The sequence below is a fragment of the Poecilia reticulata genome, linkage group LG1 (assembly GCF_000633615.1).
Source record: "Poecilia reticulata strain Guanapo linkage group LG1, Guppy_female_1.0+MT, whole genome shotgun sequence".
Lineage (NCBI taxonomy): Eukaryota > Metazoa > Chordata > Actinopteri > Cyprinodontiformes > Poeciliidae > Poecilia > Poecilia reticulata.
In genome coordinates this window covers 951,389-977,460 of record NC_024331.1, presented here as the reverse complement: position 1 = coordinate 977,460, position 26,072 = coordinate 951,389, and the positions used below count along the sequence as shown (strand labels likewise).

The 26,072-nt window shown below is 38.6% G+C and overlaps 2 protein-coding genes across 3 annotated transcripts in view; one reads left to right on the top strand and one right to left on the bottom strand.

The window, feature by feature from the left end:
• The window catches only part of LOC108166305 (uncharacterized), an 8,138-nt gene extending 6,368 nt beyond the window's left edge, over nt 1-1,770 (bottom strand). The window contains exon 1 of one of the 2 annotated variants that reach the window (XM_017304853.1): nt 17-1,770. In XM_017304853.1, the coding sequence (XP_017160342.1) occupies nt 17-400 (384 nt within the window). In that variant the 5' untranslated portion in view covers nt 401-1,770. The remainder of the gene's footprint in view (nt 1-16) is intronic. The other variant, XM_017304855.1, reaches the window with a different exon arrangement.
• Nucleotides 1,771-3,714: 1,944 nt separating this feature from the next.
• The window catches only part of LOC103462623 (glutamate receptor ionotropic, NMDA 2A-like), a 32,693-nt gene continuing 10,335 nt past the window's right edge, over nt 3,715-26,072 (top strand). The window contains exons 1-9 of the mRNA XM_017304849.1: nt 3,715-3,855; nt 3,993-4,195; nt 10,906-11,074; nt 13,225-13,378; nt 14,705-14,830; nt 19,465-19,694; nt 20,301-20,461; nt 21,822-22,009; nt 23,268-23,506. Of these exons, the coding sequence (XP_017160338.1) occupies nt 3,730-3,855; nt 3,993-4,195; nt 10,906-11,074; nt 13,225-13,378; nt 14,705-14,830; nt 19,465-19,694; nt 20,301-20,461; nt 21,822-22,009; nt 23,268-23,506 (1,596 nt within the window). The 5' untranslated portion in view covers nt 3,715-3,729. The remainder of the gene's footprint in view (nt 3,856-3,992; nt 4,196-10,905; nt 11,075-13,224; nt 13,379-14,704; nt 14,831-19,464; nt 19,695-20,300; nt 20,462-21,821; nt 22,010-23,267; nt 23,507-26,072) is intronic.

The following is a 26,072-nucleotide window of genomic DNA, read 5'->3' as shown; positions in this document are numbered from 1 at the left end:
CCAGCTCGCTCTGAAGTTCAATAACGGTGGATTGCAACGTGTTTACCTCATCAGACCATGTAGACAATCCGCCTTTCACATCTTCCATGTCCGTTTCAATTGAGGTAATGTCTGCGCGGATAGCAGCGGCATTGCTAGCTATCTCGGCCCTCACAGCTTGTATGTCAGCTCTGAGAGTAGTGAACTCTTCAGACAGCACACTCCTCATTTCCTCCCTTATGATTTTAGAGATTTCCCCGCGAATAGAGGATAGGATATYGGCTCTCATCTCCTCACTCATGCTAGAGCTCTTGGGTTGTGGGTCTTCGTCCTCAGGTGCACGCTGCCTCGTGGCTCTGGTGTTAGCAGTTAGCTTCGCCGTATTACCGTCGTACTTGAATTTACGAAGTTTATCCGCCATTTATCAAGAAATGTCCACTGAAACAGAGCTCTTTATGGTCCAGAACCTTTGATAACCCAATTAAGGTTGCAATTAGTAGCAATTGTGGAATTTAGAACGAATATGTTAGTAAACCTGCAGGAGCTCTGAAATATCCGTCTCTACTCCATCTTACTCCGGAAACGCCCCCGAGCGGTGTTCTTGGTAGCACCTACCAATTAGAGCAGATGACAGCAAACACCTCGTGTCAGCTGAAGGACTGATGATGAGGGTCATTTGGTTGACCACATTCTGTCCTCTGCTTCAGGCCATCTGAACAGCTGAAGCTTAGCATAATCAGGATCATTAAACAAGATAACAATTCCAAACATTGCAGCATGATGATGGAAAAGAAAATAATAATGTTTTACAGCCCCTGTCAAACCTTAGGATTAAACCTGGTTAAATTAGTTTACTCGATTAGATTTTGCATTAAGTAAGTAAGTAAGTACGTGAACTTCATTTATATAGCACCTTTCACAGACATAAAAATCACAAAGTGCTTTACAAAAAAGGAAACATAAATAATAAAAGAATCTAAAATCAATGAACAAAATTAACCAAAAGCCAGTCTAAAGAGATAAGTCTGCATTGTGGTCTGCTTGTATAGTTCTGAGAATTGAACCAGTTTTTCTTGTCAAACACTCTGAGATGTTGTTTGGTGTGAATTGGCGCTATATAAATATGATGTATTAAACTGAATTACTGTGATTTTAAAAGAACAGATAATAATATCTGCACTGTAGACCCCAATGAACTCAAACATTGGACTAGAAAACATCACTTTAAGTTATTGATTTTACAATCTGATAATGTCTAGATAACTTTTAATATATTCTAATATAAAACTCTAGAACTAGGAAAGAGTGAAGCTCTTTTTACAGTGACTATAGTTGTATTTTTTCCTGAGAACAAAACTCTGGATCAAGTCCTTACACATGCACACCGAGATGTAAAAATATAAATATATCAAGCAATTTTCTTTGAGGTATGCATTAGAACCACACCAGTTTCAGCCGTTCAGATGAAACAGATTTTATTCAAACAAGAGGAGACAGTTTATTCCCAGAGTGATGGTGTTTTAGCAATACATACTCAGCCACAGCAATTTATTGCAACAAGGGCATACCTGCTGCACTATGAGGAATTTTCAAACATTAAGGTATATTTACCTCAACATGCTACTAATAAATAAATCCATTGTAATATATAATAGGGACAGCTTCAATTATAGAGAGCAAAAGTGTCTATTATGTGTATTTGCGTAGGTTTATGTGGAGCTAATTATTTGTGCTTGAAAGAGGGTGTATCAACAATGGAGCTAACCCTGCAAAATGTAACAACACCGCAGTATGCAATAATGTAGTAAACTGTGGATTCAAAATGTATTAAAACATCATTAAATATATATTATAGATGTATATAATAATATAAAATATAATAAAATCTTAGAATGCATTTTGTAACAGTTTATTCCATGTCATGTTATAGCAGAGGTTCCCAAACTGTGGGGCGCGCCCCCTAGGGATTACAAATAGCGCTAGACCACTATTTGTAATCCCTAGGGGGTGGCCAGAAAATGTTTGGAAACCACTGGGTTATATAGTTATTACATTTGAGGAGATTATTACAAAATGAAGAGGTTGTTTCTTTTTCTTTTTTTGCAAAAATTATAATGTAATAATGTCAGTAATATGCAATAAGCAATCACAAACCAAAGTTTGTGTTCATCCTAATCAATATGCGCGTAATAACAATCATATTATAGATCCTACATGCTATTTTATTTTTTTTATTTGATCAATAAATGCCAACATATTGTCATTTACTTGCCTATTTAGCTTTACTGAACTGACACCTGTTACATAAATTACTTCACTTATAGCTATAAACTTCCAGAAGATATCTAGACTGTCCTATTGAAACAGGTGAGGCTGCATTTTATGCCTATGAAACAGTATCTAACTATTGCAATGAACATTTCAGGTTCCGAAGACACACATGTGCTCTAAAACCTGTGTTTATTAAAGAAACAGCCCCTGCTTTGCAGCATTCATCTTGACTATGTCCAGCATTCTGAATGTTGGCAGGTTCCTGTTTTTGCTGTCAAAGTAGATATGATGAAATGTTTTTTGTGGTGTTGATCACAAAATGTTAATATGGTATATAAATATCAAATATAGGATAGGTTGTTGAGCTAAGAAAAATATTTTAAAAACGCACTCTATCATTCCATGAATGTAGTTTCTGCAAAATTTAAATAATGATCTTGTTTTATGATCACATAAATTATGCTTTCCTAAATACATTTTGAGGACGTGTGACATGAATTAAAGAGACGTCTCCCCAAAACTCAATCAATCAATCAATCAAGTTTATTTGTACAGCACATTTCAACAACAAGGCAGTTCAAAGTGCTTCACATCATAGAAACACAAGACTGATTAACTCAACATACATTATGACATTTTTCACTGGCAGGGTTAATGCAAATCTGCAGTCAAATTCTTTCAGTCACAATATTTCAACTTATGCATTGACCTTTCAAGGGTCAACAACCCTTGAAGGGTCCCTAACTCTTGTTTTAGTAAAAATCAGAAGGGAGAGCTAATCTCTTCATTTAATACCATTAAATTAGAAATGTTCGTGGGGCTAATTTTTGTCCTTTTTGCTTTGGTCAGACGAAGTTTCTGTTGTCAAGCATCATCCGTCAACTCAGTGTCAAAATGAATTATTTAAGAGGAAGTGCTTGTCTGTTTTGTAATTTAGTCTTCTCCTTAAACTTCCTCAGATGGCCCATCTTTCTCCCTTTGGGAATTCAAGCTATTATATCATGTTTTAACCATCAGATCAAGCTTGCTGTCTGAAAGTGGTTTAACCAAAGTGAGTGTGTTCTTAGTCTCACATCACTGCTGACTCTTTTGCTGCCTTCCATTGGCTCGCTTTAGGACGCTTAAAGGTTTCACCAAAAGCCCGCTTGCACATGCAGGAGAGCTGTATTGAGTAAGAGAGTGGGGCCACCCTCGTTGCACCAGTGACTTGTCTTTCAGGCGTACATCTGTGAAGGAATCAATGCAGAATGTTGGTGGAAGAGATATATGCCCTCTGACTCTGCCTCCCACCCACTCACACACATATTCACACTCTGAGGCATGCACACATGCACACAGTGGGTGAAGACAGCATTGATTTGTAGAGGATCCTCTTGCAGCGATTACAGAGTGTTTAGTGTTTTATTTGAAATGTATCTGCTCCTGTGCACAAACTGTGACTGATGTGTAACAACAGCTCCCTCTGCTCTCTAACTCTCCATGGGCCGCAGACACATGATGCATGTGTGGAACGAAGGACGAGATCTATCCTTTACTCCAGATGGTTACCAGGCCAACCCCAGATTGGTTGTCATTGTGTTGAACAGTGAAAGAAATTGGGAGAAGGTAACAATAAAAGGGTTTATTATTATTATTATTATTATTATTATTATTAATAATAATAAATTTGATGAGAACCTATGTAAAATTTAAAAAAAGACCGATAAGGATTCTTGTGTCTGATTTTGTTTGTGTGCACACAGATGGGCCGCTGGGAGAACGGGACGCTGTCGCTCATGTTCCCAGTGTGGCCGAGGTATAACGCCCATGGGGATGAAGATGCTGATGAGAACCACCTCTCCATAGTTACTCTGGAGGAGAAGCCTTTTGTCGTTGTGGATAATGTAGACATCCTCACCGGCACCTGCAACAGGAACTCTGTGCCCTGTCGTAAACATGTCAAGCTGTAAGTACCCAAACACTCAGATGTCAGTGAACTACAGCTAACCACAACTCAAGTTAAAAGTCACATTTATAAAGTATTCAGGCAAAGATTTACAGACTGTGCTTTGCAAATAGCATACAGCTTTTACGCATAATGTCATGTGACAAGTAGAAAGCAATTTATTTCACTTTTTTTTTTTTTGACCAGCCAAAACAGTAGAATAAACTATAAAAATGTGAAAATATGTATTCAGCCCCCATTACCACAAAGTATATCTGGACCAGTCAGTTACCTTCAGAAGTTGCCTAATTAATTAATAAGTAAACCACCTATATTTATGCTGTACATCAGATGTTGCTTAGAGGTCTTTGAACTTTTCTATATTTATTAATCAGTGAATAAACCACATCATGAGGACCAAAGACTACAGCAGAAAGAACAGGGATAAAGCTGTGGACAATACAAGTTAGATTATAAAACATTGTCAATGTGTTACAGTGGCCTATTCAATGTCCAGGTCCGGTTATGCATTTGTGCTAAGACTTAAATTGTTCTCTATTCAATCTGTATAAGCTTAACTTGTTTTTGAAGAAAGATATGCAAAAATGTCTGTCTATAAATGTCTAATGATATTTGCGATACTCCCCACACAGACACCCCCCAAAAAATGTTGTCCCACAAAGTTTTTATTCTTGGGGACTGAGTCCTTACAATGCTTTCCAGATTTTTGTTTATTAAAGGTTTATGGTTGTAATAAAGTAAAATGTGAAAAAAAATTAGGTTTTATGAATCAATTTGCAAGGAACCTCACCTTCAGAAGGTGATAAGAGAATGCTCCTAAAGTAAATCCAATAAAACTAAAACTAAAGTCCTTCTTCATCTATATTTGTATTAAACATCCTTGAAATGGAACCATACCTTTCTAACCGAGCTCAGTCTGTCTGACAACACAATTGTCAATCAGCTGCTCTTTGCTCATCATCTTGTATTCCAACCTGGGCCCACACACTTTTATTTTATATAATAATGACTCACCATCTGTTTATGCAGGGTACTGATATCCAGATGTAGTAGCTTTCACTGGAATAAATATTCATGGTTGGACACATTTACAAGACAGACAGGTTCTCATTTAGTTTGATCTGGGTTTTTTCCTCTTGAACTTATAATGAATTTCTCCCTATTGCTCTTTGCTCAGATGTAATTTACTGTGCAGCCATTTTTTTCTTTCACTTCAGCTTTATTAGTGCTTTGTTTTGTAATTTAGTGATATGGATTTTGTTATAAGTAGTGTAGCTATTGATTATACACTCAAGTTTACGGATATTACAATTCATCTCAAGAATCAGCTACAGACTGTGCTTTGCAAATAGCATTAGATATAGACCATTACAGTGTTCTTTATGTTTTTACACAGCTTTTTCTTTACAGCATTAGAAACAACCTCCTAAATCTGCAGCCTACATTTTAATTCAAAAATACAGGAATGCAAGAATGTATCTACTTTATACGAAGCAACATTTAAAGACATCAGCCAGGAAATACAACATTGGATATAAATGGGTCTTCCATGTAGACAATAACCCAAAGCATCCAGCCAAAGAGGTTGTTACAAAGTGGGACAAAAAAGTCAGTGTTTTGGTGTGGCCATCACAAAGTCCAGATCTCAGTGCTATGGAGAAGTTGTGGGAAGATCTGAACAGGCATGTGTGAGTGAGGTGGCCAACAAAATGAGCTGCTTCATTTGTGCCCCTTTTAGATGAGCTGGAGTTCTGACTCATTCCCTCTGCACAAGTCAGAACTCCAGTAAACTGTGGTGACAAACTTGTGGAAGGGAAGAATCTCAAAAAATTGGAGGGGTGTTACAAATGAGCTAACGGTTAATAATAATAATAATAATAATAATAATAATAATAATAATAATAATAATAATAATAATAATAATAATAATAATAATAATAATAATTAATAATAATAAACTGAATTATGAACTGAACTTGCATAGCACTTTTCTAGTCATTTTGACCAGTCAAAGTGCTTTACACAAGAGTCACAGTTCCCATTTGAACTCACAAATGCACACATTTATGCACCGATACACAGGCAAATTAGGTAGGCAACTTAGGGTTGAGTGCCTTGTCCAGGGGTAAATGGACACATGACAGGAGGAAGCTGAAATTGAACCTACAACCTTATGTTTGTTTTTCAGCAGTCTCTCTGTGGAAAGGTTGGGAGCTGAGATCGTGTTGGATTTTATTTGGAAGATTTTGACAGGAACACAATACTCAAACTGACCAAAACTTTTGTCTGCAATTTACTCTCAAGGTTTTGCTCACAATAGGATTACTGATTTTTTGTTGGTGGCAAGGCCTTTTTTGGGTTCCTGCAGAGTTTTATTTCAAAGATCTTTGTGTGATTATGCCCTGATTCCCATACGCCGTTCTAGAGGGGATTTCCTACGAAGGTTTAGCCTTGGCCTATGAAATTCTTTGTCTCTCACTTAGCCAAAGGTTTTTACCCCTTAAAGTGTCAAATTATAATACTATAATCTTTCTACTCTACTGCACAGAGTGCTATGTGCTGTACATGCTGGAAGTTGTAGAAATTTGTTTGAGGTTGTCACTTTTAAAGATTCTTGCTTGTAAAAAGTTTGGTTGTGCAAGATCAACAGACATTTTGATTGGTTCTTGATTGGTTTGGTTGGTTGTTCTGATGTAGAGCTGAAACAACTCATTCAGCTCATCTAAATGAGTTATTTTATAAACAGTTTTTTTTGTTTGTTTGTTTCAGAAGTTTTACTGGTGGGAATTTCCTAAACATTTTTGATATTTTGCTGTTTAAACAGACTTTTAAAGATTTACTTCACAGATCAAATAACAATAACCTGAATAAATTGGCAGTGTTAATTGTAATTCTGATTTGTTCTTCTGTGACTTGTGTAATTTGTGACTTCTGCTATGTTTGCTCCCTTTAAAGCTAAACTTTAATTGACTCAGCAGTTAATTAATCCAGCTCCAGTAAAGCTGCTGTTGCACATCTGAGGCCAGAAAGTGAAAAGATGTTTAAAGTATCTTTTCCCACTTGTACTCCTGAACCTCTCAGTGCTCTGGGTGCGTCAATTATTCTGTTCAGAAGCTATATGTGGTCTGCCCCATCGTCAACCTCTCCAAGTTCTCCGTTTTTGTCTGCCCATGTTCTCCACCCATCTTCCTCCCCTCTGCCTGCCAGTGGCCGTTCACATCAAATTCCATATTCTGGCATCCAGCACACCTCCGGGAGTTGTGCGCCATGTCTGCAGGCTATGACCTATCCTCTCTCACCACAAGCTGCAACTTAACTTGTAGCTCCCAGCAGCAGCGTTGTCATTATTTCACCTGGCCTTGACTCCTCTCTCAGACACTCCTCTACAGCAAAATGTCAGGAGTAGAATTACTCTGGAATATTCTGTTGTAAAAAGTACATATTTTCTATGAATTTGTCTGTTTCCAATAACCTCAGAGGTCCAACTGTTTTAAAAAACAGTCACCCACATGTAATAATTTGTATGATTCTCTTTTCACTTTGATCTTATCTACCGCAAAAGTTTTAGGAATTCATAACTGACTTAACTTACAGTGTAAAATTAGTGAGTTTAAAGTTCATTGCAAAAAATTAAGTGTGGTCAATCGCTTCTTTTTGTATTTTTTAAGACCCCTGACTTTCTTTGAATCTTAGAAAGTTGTCTTGACTAAATTGTAGTGAGTTTGCAGAAGTCCTATTTTCATGATGGACTGAATACTGCAACATACAATGTTCTAAGTGTTTATTATCCTCAATTAGAGAGTTGTTAACGGCTCAATTAGATGGTTTGCAGAAAAAAAAGAATCCTGTGAAGATTTGACTTGTACAAAAGTGTAATTGCTCCCTAGGACAACGTTGCAGGTCTCAATGGACGATAAACTCCTCATGTGAGCTGACTCGGTCATCTAATTGTTCATGCCTACAGTCTTGCTAATCTAAGTGGTTGCTATGATGCATGTCTTTCTTGTTGTGTCCCTGTTTCTCAGTATGACAACCACACACATGCACACACACATTTTTTTAAAAAGTGAACTCCAGCATAGAAATCTTCAAAGACAGCCATCATCACTGAGTCTTCTCCTGACAGTCCTGAGGAGAGCCATTATTCAGGACATCTAAAAAAGAATCCAAAACTGTCTGTGAGTTTGTTTTTGTAAGCAAAGTAAAAACAAAACAGGAGTGACTAAAGATTTTTGTACTATACTGCATCAGTATAGTACACAGTCTGCTTGACACCGGCTAACCTACAAACAACATTGGTTCCTCCTTTTAATGTGTGGTGTAAAAGTCCAGTGCAAATTAATCTTGTCTGAAGAAAGCTTTGACATGAAATACAACAGTACTCATAGCTTATTGTAGGCTGCCATTACTAATGATTTACACACTGGCCTTTATCGTATTGAAAGAAATCTTAATGAAATATAAACTTTCAGCAACTGTTCAACCGTTCCTGTAGATATCAGGATGCAGTGCACAGAGTACACTGATTGTCAAAAGTCCAGATGTAAACCCTGCAGATTAAAGGGCAATCAGCTGTGCATAACAGCCTGGCAGAAACACTAGCTCAAAGCCTTTCCCCCAGAAACAGGTCAGGCTGAGCTGCCGCTCTGCCACTCACAGACAGTACATTATGGTGTTCAGAGTGCAGATGCAGGGGACAACATCATTAAGAACATTCAGATCTGGCCTAAGGTTACACTGCTTCTGCTGCTGCATTGACTTTTTATCTCCATACGCCTCTGAGAATAGATGACTGTTCTTCATGTTGATCTTATTGAGCAAATATTGCCAATTTCACTTTATTTTTTTTGCATTCCTGGTGTGGTTGGCTGTGAACACATACTAAAGCTTCTACTTGGAACATATCGTGTTGTAAAAACCTTGAACATTGATTGTGTTTTTATGAAAATGTTTTATTGCATCTATCAATATGATAATCAAATTCCCAAAAATCAAATCAGCAAATATCCTTTGCTGATTTGAGACATTTTGGACCTATTCAAATCTAGATCAGTGTCTATAGCCAAAAAAGTCCTTTCAAATTCCACCCATCCGCTACACACTCAGCTTCAGGTAGCAGTTTGTATTCTATGTAAGTGTTGAACAAATAGACTGAAGAACTCTCTTATCCCTACACTCATTCATGTTTTAAACAATTAATTAATGGTCTGAGTTAAGATTACTATTGACTTAAGTTTAATTTTAGTTTTAGCTCGAGTTTATATTTATTTTTGATGTATGCTATTAAGTGATCTCCTTTACCTTGAGATTTTTTTCTCACTAATTGTGTCAGTTCTTGAGTGAATGTGTGATGAGTGTCACCACTTGTCCTTGCAAACGGCAATTGGCCTGAATTTCTAGATGGTTGTAGATTTAGTAATAATAAATAGGACAGGCAGGAAGAATTGGCGAAGAAAGGTGAAAACCACACCTGAGCAAAGAGAGAACAATCCATGGAACTTTGAAACAGAAAACCCTAAAGGACAAAGTCTGGCTTACGCAGCAGGACAGTAATCCAACACACTCCTAAAACTCCACCTTGAGATTGCTTGAAAAACAAAAATGAAAGGTGTAACAAGGAATCTCTCTAGGCTGGTACTTTTCACAGCAGTTTTAAAAGTTACTGTCCAGCCCATAAGCACACTCTCATTTCTTTTGTTTTATTGCTACATTTTTATTATTTCATAGCAAGTTAAACAAATGTGATGACAATTCGCTGTTGTTGCATGTTCACTTGTGTATAAATGTGTGTTTACAGAGTGGCATAAGGATTCTGATGGGCCCCAGCTGGGAAGAGATAAAATGTATACAGTGCGTGTGCATTTGAACCCCAGGGACACAGATTGTCCATACTCACAGATGTTGAACATAGTATTATCTTCTTCCATGTTTTTTTTTAAATCTTTTGATATTTCACATCTTTTACCATCATTCTCCGTTTTCTGTGAATCTCTCAGTTCTTCATGAACTTTTCTCTCAGATTGGATTCAGCAAAAACGCCCATGAAAAGGTCATGGAGTTACCATCCATATAAGTTACATCAAAGATGGCCAACATGGGAATGAAATTAAGTTTTAATGGAAATGCTTTTGAAAGAGGCTGGTAGGGTTTAATAGATTATGAGAATCACTTGATCCAACAATTCAATTTCTTTCGTTGCTCCCAGGTCCTCTAGGGACGACTGTCAGAAAAGTTCACTTAAATATTTGTTTTCTTTCTGTGCATGCACTGAGTGTGTGAGTGCGTGCATATGTGTGTGTGCGTGTGTGTGTGAGACTGCAAATACACACAGGTAAACTTTTTATTATGAAGGAGATAAAAGGAACAGAAAGTAGTGAAGAAAAGGACGGCTGATTATTTAATCATGTGGGTTGGTTGCTCTGTAACTATTTAAAGCCAGCAGCATCTGCTCAGTACCCCTGTGTTTTCATCTGGTTTGGTTAGCTGGCACTGAGGGAGACACAGAGCACACGGTCTCTCTCTGCCTTTCAGTAGCATTCACGTTTACTCTGCCTGTTGTAATTCCACATTTACAGTTTGACTGAAGCGACAGATGTGCACAAGCAGCTTAGATGGTTACAAGCAGACATCTTTGCTTCTGGCATGCCTCCATGTTGTCTTGTATATAAAAACTGGTTAAAAGTGTGCTTTTTGTCCTGTGTTTGTTACAGAAACAGCACATCAGGAGGTGCCTATATCAAACAGTGCTGCAAAGGTTTCTGCATCGACATTCTGAAGAAGATTGCCAGGAACGTCAAGTTTACCTACGATCTTTATCTGGTTACCAACGGAAAACATGGAAAGAAGATCAACAATGTGTGGAATGGCATGGTTGGAGAGGTAGTGTCACCTTTGTTTCTCAAAAATATAATGATGTTTACTTCTGACTTAAAGTGTCAAGGACACAGTAAAACTACTTGCGTGATTTAAACAGATGAACTACCATCTTGTGATCAGGGTAAGTCAAACTGTAAACCCTGTGTATTCAGTGTATCTCAGTCAAACGTGTTTACAGTTTAACTTAGATTGGTTTATTACCATTCAGTGACTTGGAGGCAACAGATGTTCAGCTCCAAATCTTCACCGTCAGACCTTTCCTGAAATCTCTCACAACTTCCTCTGCTTCTGTGTATTCAACCTTAGTTGTTTACGGTTCGACTTACCCTGATTACGTCACAAGATGGCGCAGGCATATGACCCAGTTACAGCGATACTCTGCATTTCTAGTAGTCTGTGAGAAGGATTTATTATTAAAAGCTTTTGAGTACACAGAAAGAAAGCACAGTAGCTCATCTTTTTAAATCATGTCATCTTGTCAGTAACAGGATAAAATGTCATCAAACATTGAATACTATGCACATAATAGTTGTGCTTAGTTTTCTATACAAACTATTCTGCTTCCCAAGACTTGACCATGACTATGAAATTTTAAGTTTGGGTGAGAAGGTTTCTGTTTGACATGTTAACATTTTGTAAAGCCACGAAATTAGCTCTTTACGCATCAGTACTCAAGCTTCCCTCTCCTCTTAGTTTCCCAAATGATGAGGTCTTTGGTCAGGTACCGATGCAGGTGAACAGGCGAGGTGGACGCCTTGCAAGACTTTTAGCTGTGAGGGAGCGGTGCACTCTATCAAGCTGTGGTGGATTCTGGAGCACTTATTTCATAAACAGCTTGCAGAGGAGGTTGGAGAAGAAATGAGTGGGGAGCCACTTTCAGTGTCTTCAGGCAGACAGAGGCTGTAGATGCTCTTGTTGCCTGTTGTAGCTTGGTGGCTCTGTCCTTTAGCCTGACATTGTCTTTACGGAGAGCGGCACAATCTTTGAGGCTAGCTGCTCGCTGCCTCACATCGTCTGTTGCCTTCTCTAAAGAGGAAACTATGTCTGCCTGTTTCTGTACCTGTTCTAGCTTGGAGCTAAGTATGTTAGCTGAAGATTTAAACTCAGATGTCAGATCCTCCTGGTGCAATGCAGTGATAGCCTCTAGCATTAAGCTAAAGTCCTCCTTTTTACTTCCTTTTGCACTCTAAGAAACTGTCACTAGTGGGTAAAAAATGTTCAAAACATTAACAAAGATGTTATTGTACCAGCGGCGGATTAAAAGTAGCCATCTGTTGAGAGAATTGAGTTAAGAAGTCGAACTTCTCCGGAGCACTTTGTTGCTATGTCTATCCTTTTCGCATGGTAAACCAGAAGTCCTTCATTTATATTTATTAAAAATATATATTGCTCCCATGCAAAGAAATGTATAGTAGATTAAGAATTAAAGGTTTTTTTTTAAAAGATTATAAATGACTAGTGTGTGTATCCTTAAAGGGTTTGGGGGGGCTGGCACCTTTCTCTAGCTCTCATTGGGTGAGAGGAGGTATACACTCTGACATTTTGATTTTACTAGTTAAATACAAATAATTCCTTTTCATGCATGAGCTATGATCCTATAAGTCGGGAATTATTTCCAAAGTGTTTTTGATTTTCCTATGTTATATATACAAAGGTGGGGGGAAAGAATTGTAACTTTTTTGATAGGATTTGTCCAAATTACTAATGAAATGCCGTATATTATAAAGTGAACATATTTTGACATAAGTTTACAGAATGCATAAATATTGAATATTGCTTTCAACTGTTATCCTAGTCTAATGTTCACTAGTACATTAGACTAGTTAGACTTTATTCAGTCCCTTCCAATCAACAGCTTAGGTTAAAGACAGTTTAGTTCCAGGTGTTGTCATGGGTTGTTATTTTATTTATTTATTTCGAATAAATAAATTTTATACTACATGATAGTAGTATAAAATCATGAACAAGAAATGCAAAAGACACATATTTTTGTATCACAGTAATCTTAACATGCTAGAAAAGTAAGAAGCTTATGAACTCCTAAACTCATGCAATATTTTCAAATGAGCCCTTTGATTTGATAAATCAAATCAAAAATAAAAATAAACAGGTTCATTCGTTTTCCATTTTATCTACACTTTTCTACACTTCAGGTGGTGTATAAGAAGGCCATCATGGCTGTGGGATCACTGACCATCAACGAGGAAAGATCAGAGGTCATCGACTTCTCCGTGCCCTTTGTAGAGACTGGCATCAGCGTCATGGTGTCACGCAGCAATGGGACCGTCTCACCCTCTGCCTTTCTTGGTATCTTTTTGACTTTCTCTAATAAAAAATGTTTTCCTACTTGTGCCTTTTCTTTCTCAGTCTAACATCCTGCTGAGAGGACTCCTGGGGCCACAATAATGGGGCGGTGCTTACATGGTGGCAAAATCCTCAACATGAAATGGAATATTTTATTCACTCGCTATATGCTGGCCAAACTCCACTTGTACTCTGACTTCATCTGGGCCTCAAAACCCTAAGCACATTAATATTTCTACCAGAGCAGAGCAAGTGGAGCATGCCAGCTGTTTCTTTTTTTTTTTTTTTCCTTTTTTGAAAAGTCAACTTAGACAAGGCAGTCTTGATGTTTGCTTCGTCTTCCTCCTCTTATTCCCTTTCTCCAGTTGTTGAGATGACGAGAAACCAAAAGCGTTCTGCTTGCCTAATGTCTTGTGTTGTCATTGGAGCGAGACAGAGAGTGAGGGGGCTGTGGTGGGGTGTATTGGACCGTGCATGTGTTGGTCCCTGTGTATCAAGCCATGTGTCAGAATTACATAAAAAAATGTGTTTCTGATGTTGCACTAATATATTGGGATGTTTTTGTATAAAGTAAAGGACGTGTAGAAAATGAATGTGCTGTGGATGTTTATGGTTGATGATAAGAGCTGAATGCTTTGTGTGCGGGCGTGTGTTTGTGCGTGGATGCGTGTGTGTGTGTGTGGGTGTGTGTGCATGTGGAGTCGGGCTCAGGGTATCAGTGACGGTTCAGTATCTCTCGCACTCATATTAGAGGCACCTCAGCACACAATCTCTCAGGGTTGGCTAACCCTGGCAGTTACATACTTACACATGCAGTGACGCAAACACACACACACATACACGCACACACGCAGACACACAGAGGCACACACACATTGTGTGGGTTCAGCAGCTCTGGCACTCATCCCGCTGTCTGAACTCCTGGCCTGCTGCACACCAAGCAGACTCATACGCACGCAAATAAATCACACATTCATGTTGATAGTGGCGGCACATCAGATCACTTAGTTTGAATCTCGTCTCTTCCACCTTCCTCTGTCTCTCCTCCTTCTTTTCCTCCGTCCCCCTCTGCCCTGAGCCTCTCCGTCTCTCAGCTCTCATCCGAGGGAATAATGAAAAATATGGAAATGTGTTCCTTCAAACTCTGTGACTAACTCTCTCCCTCTCCTTCCTTCCCTAGCCTCTCACTGGTGTCTCCTCCGTCATCTTTTTGTATCTCCCTCCCCCTCAACCATGTTGCTTTTTTTGTGCATCTCCTTCTCCTCTTTGACATCTCTTCAGCTCATGGACTCAGTTTCACAAACATTGAGTGTCTCTTTCTCTCCCCAGAGCCCTTCAGTGCATCAGTTTGGGTGATGATGTTTGTGATGCTGCTGATTGTCACAGCCATTGCCGTCTTCCTCTTTGAATTTGTCAGTCCACTGGGCTTCAACCGCAACCTGGCCCAAGGCAAAGGTAGACCAGCACACACACGTTATATGGAATATCACACCAATAATTTTACCAGCAGCAGGAAGTGGTAAATCAAAGTTTTCCCCCAAGCAAGAAAAAAGTGACCTATTACTGCTCTGACATGAATCAATTCATGCAAAAGCAAGATGACATTCCCATTTTTTTCCTGAAGCTGCTCTCAGGAACTTTTGTTTGAATGCAACATCAAAACAGAACCTGAAGCTAACATGTTGCCTCTGTTCCCAGCATTTTATTGTAATTTACAACTTTATCTACTACTAGGTCAGTCATGAATATTTACTTTATTTACCGAAACACTATGTGGCACCTCTGGGTTTGGCTTAATATTAATCTTATATAGACTGATAAAGCATCTCCGCATCTTAAAAGATTATATTATTAATACTGTAGCATGAATTTTGATGATTCTATACTACTTAGAATCATCATGCTGTGATGGCGCAGGGGTTAAGCACAGCTCACATATGAAGGCTCTAGTTTTCAATGCGGCTGTCGTGGTTCACTTCCCGGTCTTCCCCTTGTGCCAACCTGTCTGAAGAAATGTGTTGAAGTCTTCATAACAGGATTCAATCACCAACATGACACTGACAAAGAAAAAACATTTTGGCAGTTTTTAGATGTGCCACAGGTACAAAACACCAGAGTCAAATGGCTCAATTGCCTCCTCATTGTGTAGATATGTTCTCCAGAGTCCTGCTAATCACCTAAATATTGTATTCAGGTGTGGTGCAGCAGCGGCACATCTAAATGTTGCAGGACAGTGGCCCTCCAGGACTGGAGTTTGACACCTGTGGCTTAGATCAAGCCAACGGTCCAGCACAGCCACTCCCCCATTTTACAGTCTACAGCCAAAAACTTAAAGAAAACGACCCGCAGCTAAATAATGCTAATTCAAATGGCCTCCTGATTTTCCAGACAGTTTCAATGTTAGGTTAAGATAATAAACAGTCATATATATCGTGATATCCAAACAAATAAACATACGTTAAGCAAACTGTGTATATGAATCAATACTCGTGTAAACGGAAAAATAAATGCCTCCATAAGAAATAGTCAAAAACATGATCATTTTAACATGGAACTTACCTTGTTATAATAGACAAGACGCCATACTGCTGCCTCCGCTCCTCAGGCAAACATGTGACGCAGTAGCGGAACAAGACGGCGTGGGCCGGGGGGCGGGGCTAATGACCGGGCCCAAAGAAAAAAGCTCATGATAATTTAACCTTACAACATGGACATGCCCGCAACAGCGGAGCTAACAAGTTTCACCACCACAGAGAGCGACTATGCCATTTTGAAGTCCATCTGACATGAAGTACAATAAACCAAGAGAAGAACAGAAACAAGAGGCTACTGGTCACTAATGATGAAACAACACAAATTCAAAACATGTTAAAGTTCCGTAGCTCTAGCTAGTTTGCTATTTGTTGCCAAGTGATTGATGATGACGTTGGTGACAAGCTTTACCCAGAATGCACCTGGAGAAAATAAGGACGATTAATTTGTATGTCATTAATTTGTGTGTCATAAAGTCAAATATAAGAGTGAAAATAAAGCCAGTCATGTGGCACAACATTTTATTCAATATTTTACACCAACTATGTCACTAAAATCAGTCAGTCTGGTAACATTTTTAGCAACCATGAGTCAACAATGGGGCACCCTACTATATAAGCTATCTAAATCAACACCAGACTGAGTGTTGAGTTAGAAATCAACACTTTACTGAATGTAACACTCACCAACACTCATGTTGTTGAATTAACACTGTATTCTTAACATTCCACACTTGCACTGGAAATCTGGCACTTCTGAATTTGATGTGGACAGAAGAAGGCTGAGCAGAATGTTGCAACTACTTTAATGGTGGAACACTCAGATACTAAAAAGGAGGGCTGATTCAGCAGTTAAGAACTACAAAATATTGTGATATAATACATATGTGAAAATATATATAATTATTTAAGGCAAAGGCTCTAGTAGAGATTAAAATAGTACAGAGTCTATACAGCATCTGATCAAAAACGGGAAGATTCGTTACTTATGATCTAAGAACACGCCCAGTGGTCATCCGGTGTTTTGCGTCACCTAAGTTGATATGTCCTTGGAGATGGGAGTGAGAAGATGATTCAGTTTCTGTATCTGTTACAAATACAAAGGCCTTTGTGTGAAAGTACTGACAATGTAATTTGTGTAAAAGCAAGTATGACTATGTAATGTGTGTAAAAGCATGTGAGTGGACTTGACCTTGATAAGCGTCTCAACAGTACGCTAATGCCCTACGCTGGAACAGACGAGGCATCTCGAAAAAATATGTATATATTTAGGATATGATCTGTATTATCGCAGTAAAACAGACTTCTCTTATAATCTTGAGGATTTACCCGGTGTCGAGGTGATCCACATAATATTAACTACAGAGTTAATATTGTACAACGAGCCAGAAGAAAGTTTTCAAAAGCTTGGAGAATACAGTTATTTAGTTTCAAGTTGGGTCAAGCATTTAGGATCAAAAGAAGCATTAGATGGCTGTGGACTTGAGGAGTGAATTGTGCTATTTTAAGTAATTAGTCTATGACAATGATGCTATCGCTAACAACTCATAGAAATAACCTATGTTATTTCTATGTGCTTGGATCTCCTGGTAAATAATTTATTTAGCTTCTGTAAACCCAAATTCATGCTGGAGTTGTATGTTAATGTTGAGTCGTTGTAGAACGCTGGATTCAGGTCCAATGTAGGTCGATTCGCTCCGATGTACAGAAACCCCATGTTCATGTCTGGCCACGAATATACTTCGTGACCAGACACAAAGTATGTGGGGAAAAAGTCACAGCTCACTGTGACTGTATGGCTGGGTAGGTTATATTTATTTAGCTTTTTTTTAGCATGAAAGTCCAACTGAATAAACATTATATTCAGTGGGACTTGGACATTATATTCTGTCCAGCACTGAATTAGCTACTAACAACGGTAGCACTCTGAGGACATAGGGCATAAAAATAACATATTTTACCTTACATATGAATACTTGTCTTTCTAAGTAACTGTCCAATAAAACATGTGAAAATACAATTTCAACAATGCGATCATCAACTGTTAGAAAGTGGGCACTGCAAACTCTGGTGTTGTTAGTTCCCGCATTTCCTGTTTTTAGCTGTAGGTCAGGGGTGCCCAAAGTTGGTCCTCGAGGGCCGGCATCCTGCGTTTTAGTTCTCTCCACCTGGATCAAATGATGGCTCATTAGAAGACCAGAGGAACTTTGACAAGCTGAAAAGGTTGTTACTACCACCAGGGAGAGAACTAAAATGTGCAGGATGCCGGGCCTCGAGGACCGACTTTGGGCATCCCGCTGTAGATTGTTGATCCACTTTTCTCCTCTTTTCCAGTAAGTTTTTTAAAATTAACTCCCTTATGACCAACTACCTTTGAAACACGAAAATAAAGTTTATCTTTCTCTCTATTAGAATGGCTGGAACAACCGTACAGGACACAGACTTTAGGCATTTTGATGCTGGATCAACAGAAATAAATGGGCTGCATTTACTTCCGCCCTCCATCTGCATTGGATGACGTCATCTGAAAGCCAGTCCCTGCTTAGAACTACAGTAATAGCAGAACTATCAGTTACTACAGAGGAGGGCTGAGCTGGCAGTTAACAACTACAATGACGGTAGAACTCTGAGTTAGTACAGAAGAAGGCTGAGCAGAATGTTATAACTACAGACATGGCGGAATGTTTTGAGCATCATATAACAGGTTTAATCCAACCACTGTTACTCATAGGATTAGTATAGCCCTTTAAAATAAAGCTTACTGAAAATTTCAAAATAAAAGCCTGAATATTCCTCTCACGTTAGCAGTTCTGTGTTTGCAACATTTTTTTTTGCATTTTTTTTGTTGATTGAAGGTTTTAGGTTCTGTTTTCTGTTGCTGCATTTTTTTGGTTTGCATTTCTTTTCTGTTGCAATTGTTTGGGTTTTTTTTTTACATCTGTTGCCAGCTTTTTTTGCTATCTGCTTTGCGTTTGCACCTGTTTGCTGCTTGTTAAGCTGTTTGCTTCTCGTTTGCACCTGTCGGCCACAGTACTTCAGAGGTTTCATAAAGATAAGTGAGCTACCAGCATCATAAAGAAAAAGGAACACAACAAGGTCAAATATACAATTATGGGGTGGTTTAGTACAGATTTAAGTAGTAAAAAATCATCAGAAAAATGTTAAGTGTATGAATGAACAGCTGAAGTGGACAGCGTTCTTATGGCTTCCCAGTTAAACTAAGAAGTGAGCATTAGTCAGAGAAACTACGAAGACACCTGTGGTTGCTCTAGAGGAGATAATTCTGGTCACTCCAGCTTACTTCAGTTACATCTGATTAAAAAACTTTAAACCATAGGAACAGTCAGATGGAAACTTTTAGTATAACTGTAACAATTTATAACTTTTTTTGTACCTTTATACTAATAATTGGTCCATTCCTCTGGAACACAAGAGGAATCTGATGGTATTTTGACACCATCAGATAAAAATGTAAGGTCAGTGTTTCACTATGCTTTATCTTTGACTCATCATGCAATCTTTTTCCATTTTTTTGTATTGCTCCGGCTGATCTCTCAGACCCACATGGTCCATCATTCACCATTGGAAAGGCCATATGGCTGCTGTGGGGTCTGGTTTTCAACAACTCTGTGCCTGTGCAGAACCCCAAAGGCACCACAAGTAAATTCATTGTGTCAGTGTGGGCCTTCTTTGCTGTCATCTTCCTGGCCTCGTACACTGCCAACCTGGCTGCCTTTATGATCCAGGAAGAATTTGTGGACCAAGTCACTGGACTGTCTGACAAAAAGGTGGGTTTACACAAACATAGGTACACACACATATACACACACATGCATAGAGGAAACTAAACACATTCGCAGTCAGGGTTGCTCTTGTAATGGATGCCAGGCCTGCGGCCAGACAAGACTCTCTGGGGAGGGCCCTCAAGCTTCACAGCCCAAACCCACTGGCCGTCCCTGTCACCTCACTATCACTGCCAGCACAGCAGAGTCACAGACACACACACACGCATGCTGCACAGATCAAAGGCAAGAGTGTGCGTAGTTTGCAGAGCTTGGCAGTGTCAGCAGAACCCCAGCCAGTCTTACACTACACTGGATACACAACGATGATGACTGATGAGTCCTCTCTGCTATCTTTCCTTCCTTGTCCGTCTCTACTTGCCACTGTCCTCCATTCCTCTGTCCTCCCTCATTCCCTTTTTTTTCATGTTTCTCCGTCACTACTACTTGAGCTTTCCTTTTCTTATTTTCCTTTCTCTCGTTTCTCTCTTCCTGGTGTCACTCATTGCTTTTATCTTCGCCTCTCCCCTCTGCGCTCTTCCCACACATCAGCATAAGTCTCTTTTAACAAATGCCATATCTTTCTTGCTTTCATTCTTCTTCTCCCCTCAGTTCCAGAAGCCGCACTCCTACTCCCCGCCATTTCGCTTTGGGACGGTTCCCAACGGAAGCACCGAGCGCAACATTCGGAAGAACTACCCAGATATGCACCAGTACATGACTAAGTACCACCAGACTGGTGTTGTGGATGCATTGGTCAGCCTCAAGACAGGGTAATGTAAATTTATCAAGTCAGGTCCTCTCACATTTCAATGCCCTGCATCTGAGAGTATGATTCTCAACCAGCACATGTATTTAAGAATAACCCAAACCCTTGGTGCCCAGCTTTAACTTGTGCCAAAGTACAGAGGTAGCTTTGCTCTGTGTTTCTGTTACTGACGGCAACATGTTTGCAACTGCTCATTATAAACTCCTGCTGCTGTACAAAAAAGGGACGCAGCCAAAACAGACAAACTGTAATTTGCTCTGGAGTTGGCTACCTTTTATTCTCCCTTTGTAACTTCCACTAACAGCAGAGCTGGTTTTTAGTTTTCAGTGTAGGCTTTGATCTTCAGGGTATTAAACATAATTACATCATTTTACTTTTAGATTGCGTATTAATTATTGTATTGATATAGCACAGCATATGAAAAATGTTTGATTCTAACATCTCACATTAAACTTAGTTATACAACATCAAAACTATGTAAAGAAGGTTTTCAGCCGAGTCATATGTAAACAACTTCAGAAGTGAAAATTGTCATGAAAGTCAATCTGGGATCTTGTGTTCAGGTACACAAGAAACATAAGAGCACTATCTTCCCAAAATATACTACGTTGTTTTTTAAGCTAAATTTAATAAATTAATGTACTGTATTATATTTCATTTCCCTAAGAAATATAAGCCCATAGAACAACTATAAATGTGAAGCACCCAAGTAATCGGGCTGGCGCTTTTTACTGAGACCATTTTCAAGCTACAGTTAGATCTGAAGGGTGTGATTTTTACCTAATCAATGAAAAACTTGTATTATTCAATTTTACAACCAACTACAGAAGTACGGGTATATTCCACAAAAGTTTATAATTATCAGTTATATCAATGTTGGCATATAAGAAAACTAGATGGCATTTTGAAACTGTAAATAAAACAAGTGAAACGGAAGTAACAGAGTAGCAGAAGTAAGAAGTACTTTGACCTATAGGTGGGAATTAACAGTCACATAACCCAGTGTTTTTGAGCAAATCCTTTGGAAAATTTGCAATATTTACTTTCCAGTGGCTCAAAAATTGCAGGGATCTGTTGATTTTGCGTAAATTTCTGTGACTGAGGAATCGCAAAAACTTGAAGGGAAGACATTGATATTCATGTTTTTAAAAACATGATATTTTGACCAGAAGATTTTAAAAAGTTTTAGATCCAAAATATTTAGCAAATAAAAAAAGATTGTTTTACCTGATTAGTTTTTTAGAAAATTAGTCATGTTTTCCTTTAAAAATAATTACCTAATATTTATCTCTTTTCCTTAAATGATTATTGTGTTTTTTTCAACGTTTGATTTCATGCTGAATTTGGACTGGTTTTCGTCACAGAAAGCTGGACGCCTTCATTTACGATGCTGCAGTCTTGAACTACATGGCAGGCAGAGACGACGGCTGTAAACTGGTCACCATCGGCAGCGGATACATCTTTGCCACCACAGGTTATGGGATCGCACTTCAGAAGGGATCGTATTGGAAACGTTTAGTCGATCTGGCTATACTTAGCATCATAGGAGACGGTAAGATGCTTAGTGAAGTATTAGTCAGGTTTTTGAGGTTCTGTCGGTCTTTAAAGTGAACAGTCTTTGTCTTTGTCCTTATACAAAAAACAATCTTGTACTCCTCTCCCCTTTAAGAAAGCTACCAGGGTCTCATCTTAACACACCATTTCATCATCATTACTCTAAGAGGTGTGTGTATGTACATGTATGTGCTCACGTATCCTAATATGCTTTTTTTTTTGCATAGGACATATCTAAGATGAAGAAAATGCTGCAATGCTACCTGCTTCCAAAGCAGCTAATCCTGAAGCTGCATTTATATTTATTGACTCTTAATGGCTGTACCCCCAAGAGCAGAAATAAAGAAGACTGGAGATATTAGCTTCTGTAGTGGTGCTAAAACATTTTCCAGTATGCGTGCTAGTGCAAATTAAGGTTTATTTGGTATTTGAACTATTACAATAGGCAAGTTAGAAGTGTTGGAATAGCTCTGATCATCTGTCCTACTAACTTATGTGGTTTCACCAAACATGTGCATGTAGAAGCTTGTATTTTGGAGGGCAGATTTTAGCATGATTAGTTAATAATTAATTATTAGTAAATTAATTATAAATAAAAATACAAGTTTTTTATTTTCTTGCAAAGTTGGTTTCTTTACATTAGGACTGTTAAGAGACATGAAATGAGATGTTTGCTCTATATATAGGTGACTAAAGTGTATGAATAGTAAAAACAGTGCTTCTCTAAAATGATAAAATGAAGAAATCATTCTGTTAGATATTATGGTGTTTTTGGAAATAAAAACTTGACAAAACAAAGCTGAGCTTTGGCAAACTGCAGTAGTTGAACCTGAGACAAAGAGATTTTTTTAAAAGTTTAAAAGTCATTATCCTGATAATATAAACAAACAAATCTTATCGCAACAGCAAGAGTAGCTTATAAAATGAGCATGCTGTCTAAATATGTGCTGTTAAACTGGCACATTAAATATTTTAGTGACGGACTGTCATCAAAATTACGCTATGATAAAAATTAGTATGCTGTTTAAGAGGCCTTACCTTTCTGAGAATAATTAAATCTGAATATACAAATGAATATAAAAACAATCCTTAAAGATTTTGGGGTATTTATCGCTTTTTCTCCCATAGTGTTTTCTGTTTTTATCCTCTTTGCTTTCATTTGATATAGCATCTTTCTACTTGTCCCAAAATCTTTTATCTTTCATCATTCCCATTCATTCATTTTAAGACACTTTGTTTTTCAATTTTTCCAATAGGTGAGATGGAGGAGCTGGAGGCGCAGTGGCTGACCGGGATCTGCCATAATGAAAAGAATGAGGTGATGTCCAGTCAGCTGGATGTGGACAACATGGCAGGAGTCTTCTACATGCTGGCTACAGCCATGGGCCTCTCCATCCTCACCTTCATCTCAGAGCATCTTTTCTACTGGAGGCTGAGATACTGCTTCACCGGTGTCTGCTCTGGCAGGCCGGGTATGCTCTTCACTATCAGCAGGGTGAGAGGAAATCAAACACACACAGTTAACACTTTTCCCACTGCTGGAGACGGTTCCTCAGAATTTACCTTCAAATGTAACAGCATCAGATTTTGTTTTGATTTGCAGTGAACTGGTGGTCACCACCTATGTTCAGGGCTTAAAGAGCTCCGGCCAGGGGCCGGATTTCCGCTTTTGACCAAACGGTCCACCTCAACCAATCTTTATGGTCCGCCTCAACCAAACTGTAGTCTCCGGGCTTAAAGAGCTCCGTCTGGGGGCCAGACTTCCGGCTTTTCAAGCAAAGCGAGCATTGGACCAAACGCCCCGCCCTCAACTAAACTGTAGATGATAGACAAAGATGTCTGCCAATCAGAATCCTAGCTCCCGTGTTCTTGTCCAATGACTGTAAAACGGTTTGTAAAAAAGAAGCACATGCTTTCGGTTCAGCGATTAAATCAAATGCGATATGAAAGAAGATGGAGTTTCTCTCACCCGGTGATGTTTTATTAAGAATTTTGGAAATATGTTTTGGCAGTTCTGTGATCATGTCAAAGCAGCAACTTATATTAAAAAGTGTTTTATTGTCCGTCTGGATGCTGCCCAATTCCATGGAAGGAGAACAGAAAATCGCTCTTATAAACATGTAATTACTAAAATCACGACACCCTCATTTTGTATCCCTCTGAAAAATGAACCTATGTATATAAAGAAATCCCTCCATTGGTGATACCAAGGTAGAGAGTGTTCATTTTATAGCGTTAACACCGATGCTGTAAGTGGTCTGGTATGAAACGGGTGTGATAGAACAACGGTACCACAGCACTTTTAAATTTCAATAATCAAAATACCGAAATTGTTTCTGTTGTTTAAGAAGGTTTATGTCAGTCTGCCTTTTCCCCATCGATACGCTTCCCTAAAGCCCTGCACCTTAGGGGGCTAAAGAAAACAAAAAAAAAAAAACGACGCGCACATTGCGCTAAACTCTGAAACAGGAGAAGTGGGACATAAAACGGAGCGACGAACTAGATGTGAATTATGGCATAAAAACAGAGAATCAGACGCTGAACTGTGAAAAATCAACACATGATGTGAAACACATGACAATTAGGCGGCGCAGCAGGTGATGAGTGAAGATTACTGATGGTGAGCGTCAATAAACAATAAAATAAATGTAGCAACAGGAAAGAAACTAAAGTGGACATAGCAATAAATCAAGAGAGGATAATACTAATCAAAGGAAACTAAATGGAAATGAATGAAGAACAAAATGCAAGAATAAAATAAGAAACTAAAGTAAATACAGAGGAATAAACTGGTATGGCAAGACCTTTCGAGCAATAATTAATACAGAGGACTGTATGGCAAGAATAAACAGACACTATTTCCAGATAAAAGGTAAAATAATATTGTTGAAGTGCCATGGGTTTGTTGAGACCACATCTAGTACTGAGAATAAATATATCTTACAGACCATAACAGTAAAGAACTTATCACTTATTTATGTTTTTAATTAGATTTGATATATTTATTTCTTCAAAATTATTTTCATGTCAGTGTTATTGTCATGAGGCTGATGACTCCATGATACTTTGAATTTGACTCATTAGGATTTGATTAAGAACCAGATTTGTTCTTTGTAATTTCTGTCCAGTAAAACTATTAATCTATAAATCAATAGACAGGTCTATATAAAGATATAATCCATGTTTCTGTCTCATATTTGTATGGCATTAAAAGGATCTGGAACTTTTGTTTTTCCACTGAAAGCTCTGGTTTGCACAATAAATGCCATGTGGGTGAAATTTTATGGTTGATACTCTGATGTCCCATTCTCCTGAAGGCAGCACAGAGCTGCACCACCAGAAACCGACAGGAACACTGAAGAGAAGAAGAGCTATGATTAATGTAGTTACAGTTCTATCCATGTTTTAATGTTGCAGAGCTCAGTTGTTTTGCAAATAGATCAAAGTTTAAACTGGCATGTTGTACATCTTTTATCTGGTCATATGGTGGAATATTTAACAACTAGAAAATGGCACAAAATAAGAATATTTTTTCCACTCTGATTGGCTGCTGTTAGGCCTATCAATTTTAACTTGAATGTTCATTGCATTTTTCGTAGACACCTGTGAAAATAATTTCTATTCACATGGTTTTTTGTTCTCTGAGAAATTATCCATCCATCCATTTTCTGCCGCTTATCCGGGGTCGGGTCATGGGGGCAGCAGCTTCAGAAGGGAGGTCCAGACTTCCCTCTCCCCAGCCACTTCTTCCAGCTCCTCCGGGGGAACCCAAAGGCGTTCCCAGGCCAGCCGAGAGACATAGTCCCTCCAGCGTGTCCTGGGACTTCCCCGAGGCCTATAGGGGGCGGTGAGGGACCTGGATATAGGATGGGGCTGCTGGTCCCAAAAAGGTTGAAAAACACTGATCTAGTTGGTTATGTTGCATGTTCTAAATTACTTGCCAAAACATTGACTGAAAGGACTCTTATTTAATGTTGAGGGATTTTTGCCTGTAAGGCAAACCTTTAGGGCTCAGACATTTTACATTTTGTTTTGAGTTGAAATGTACTGAAGTCTTATTT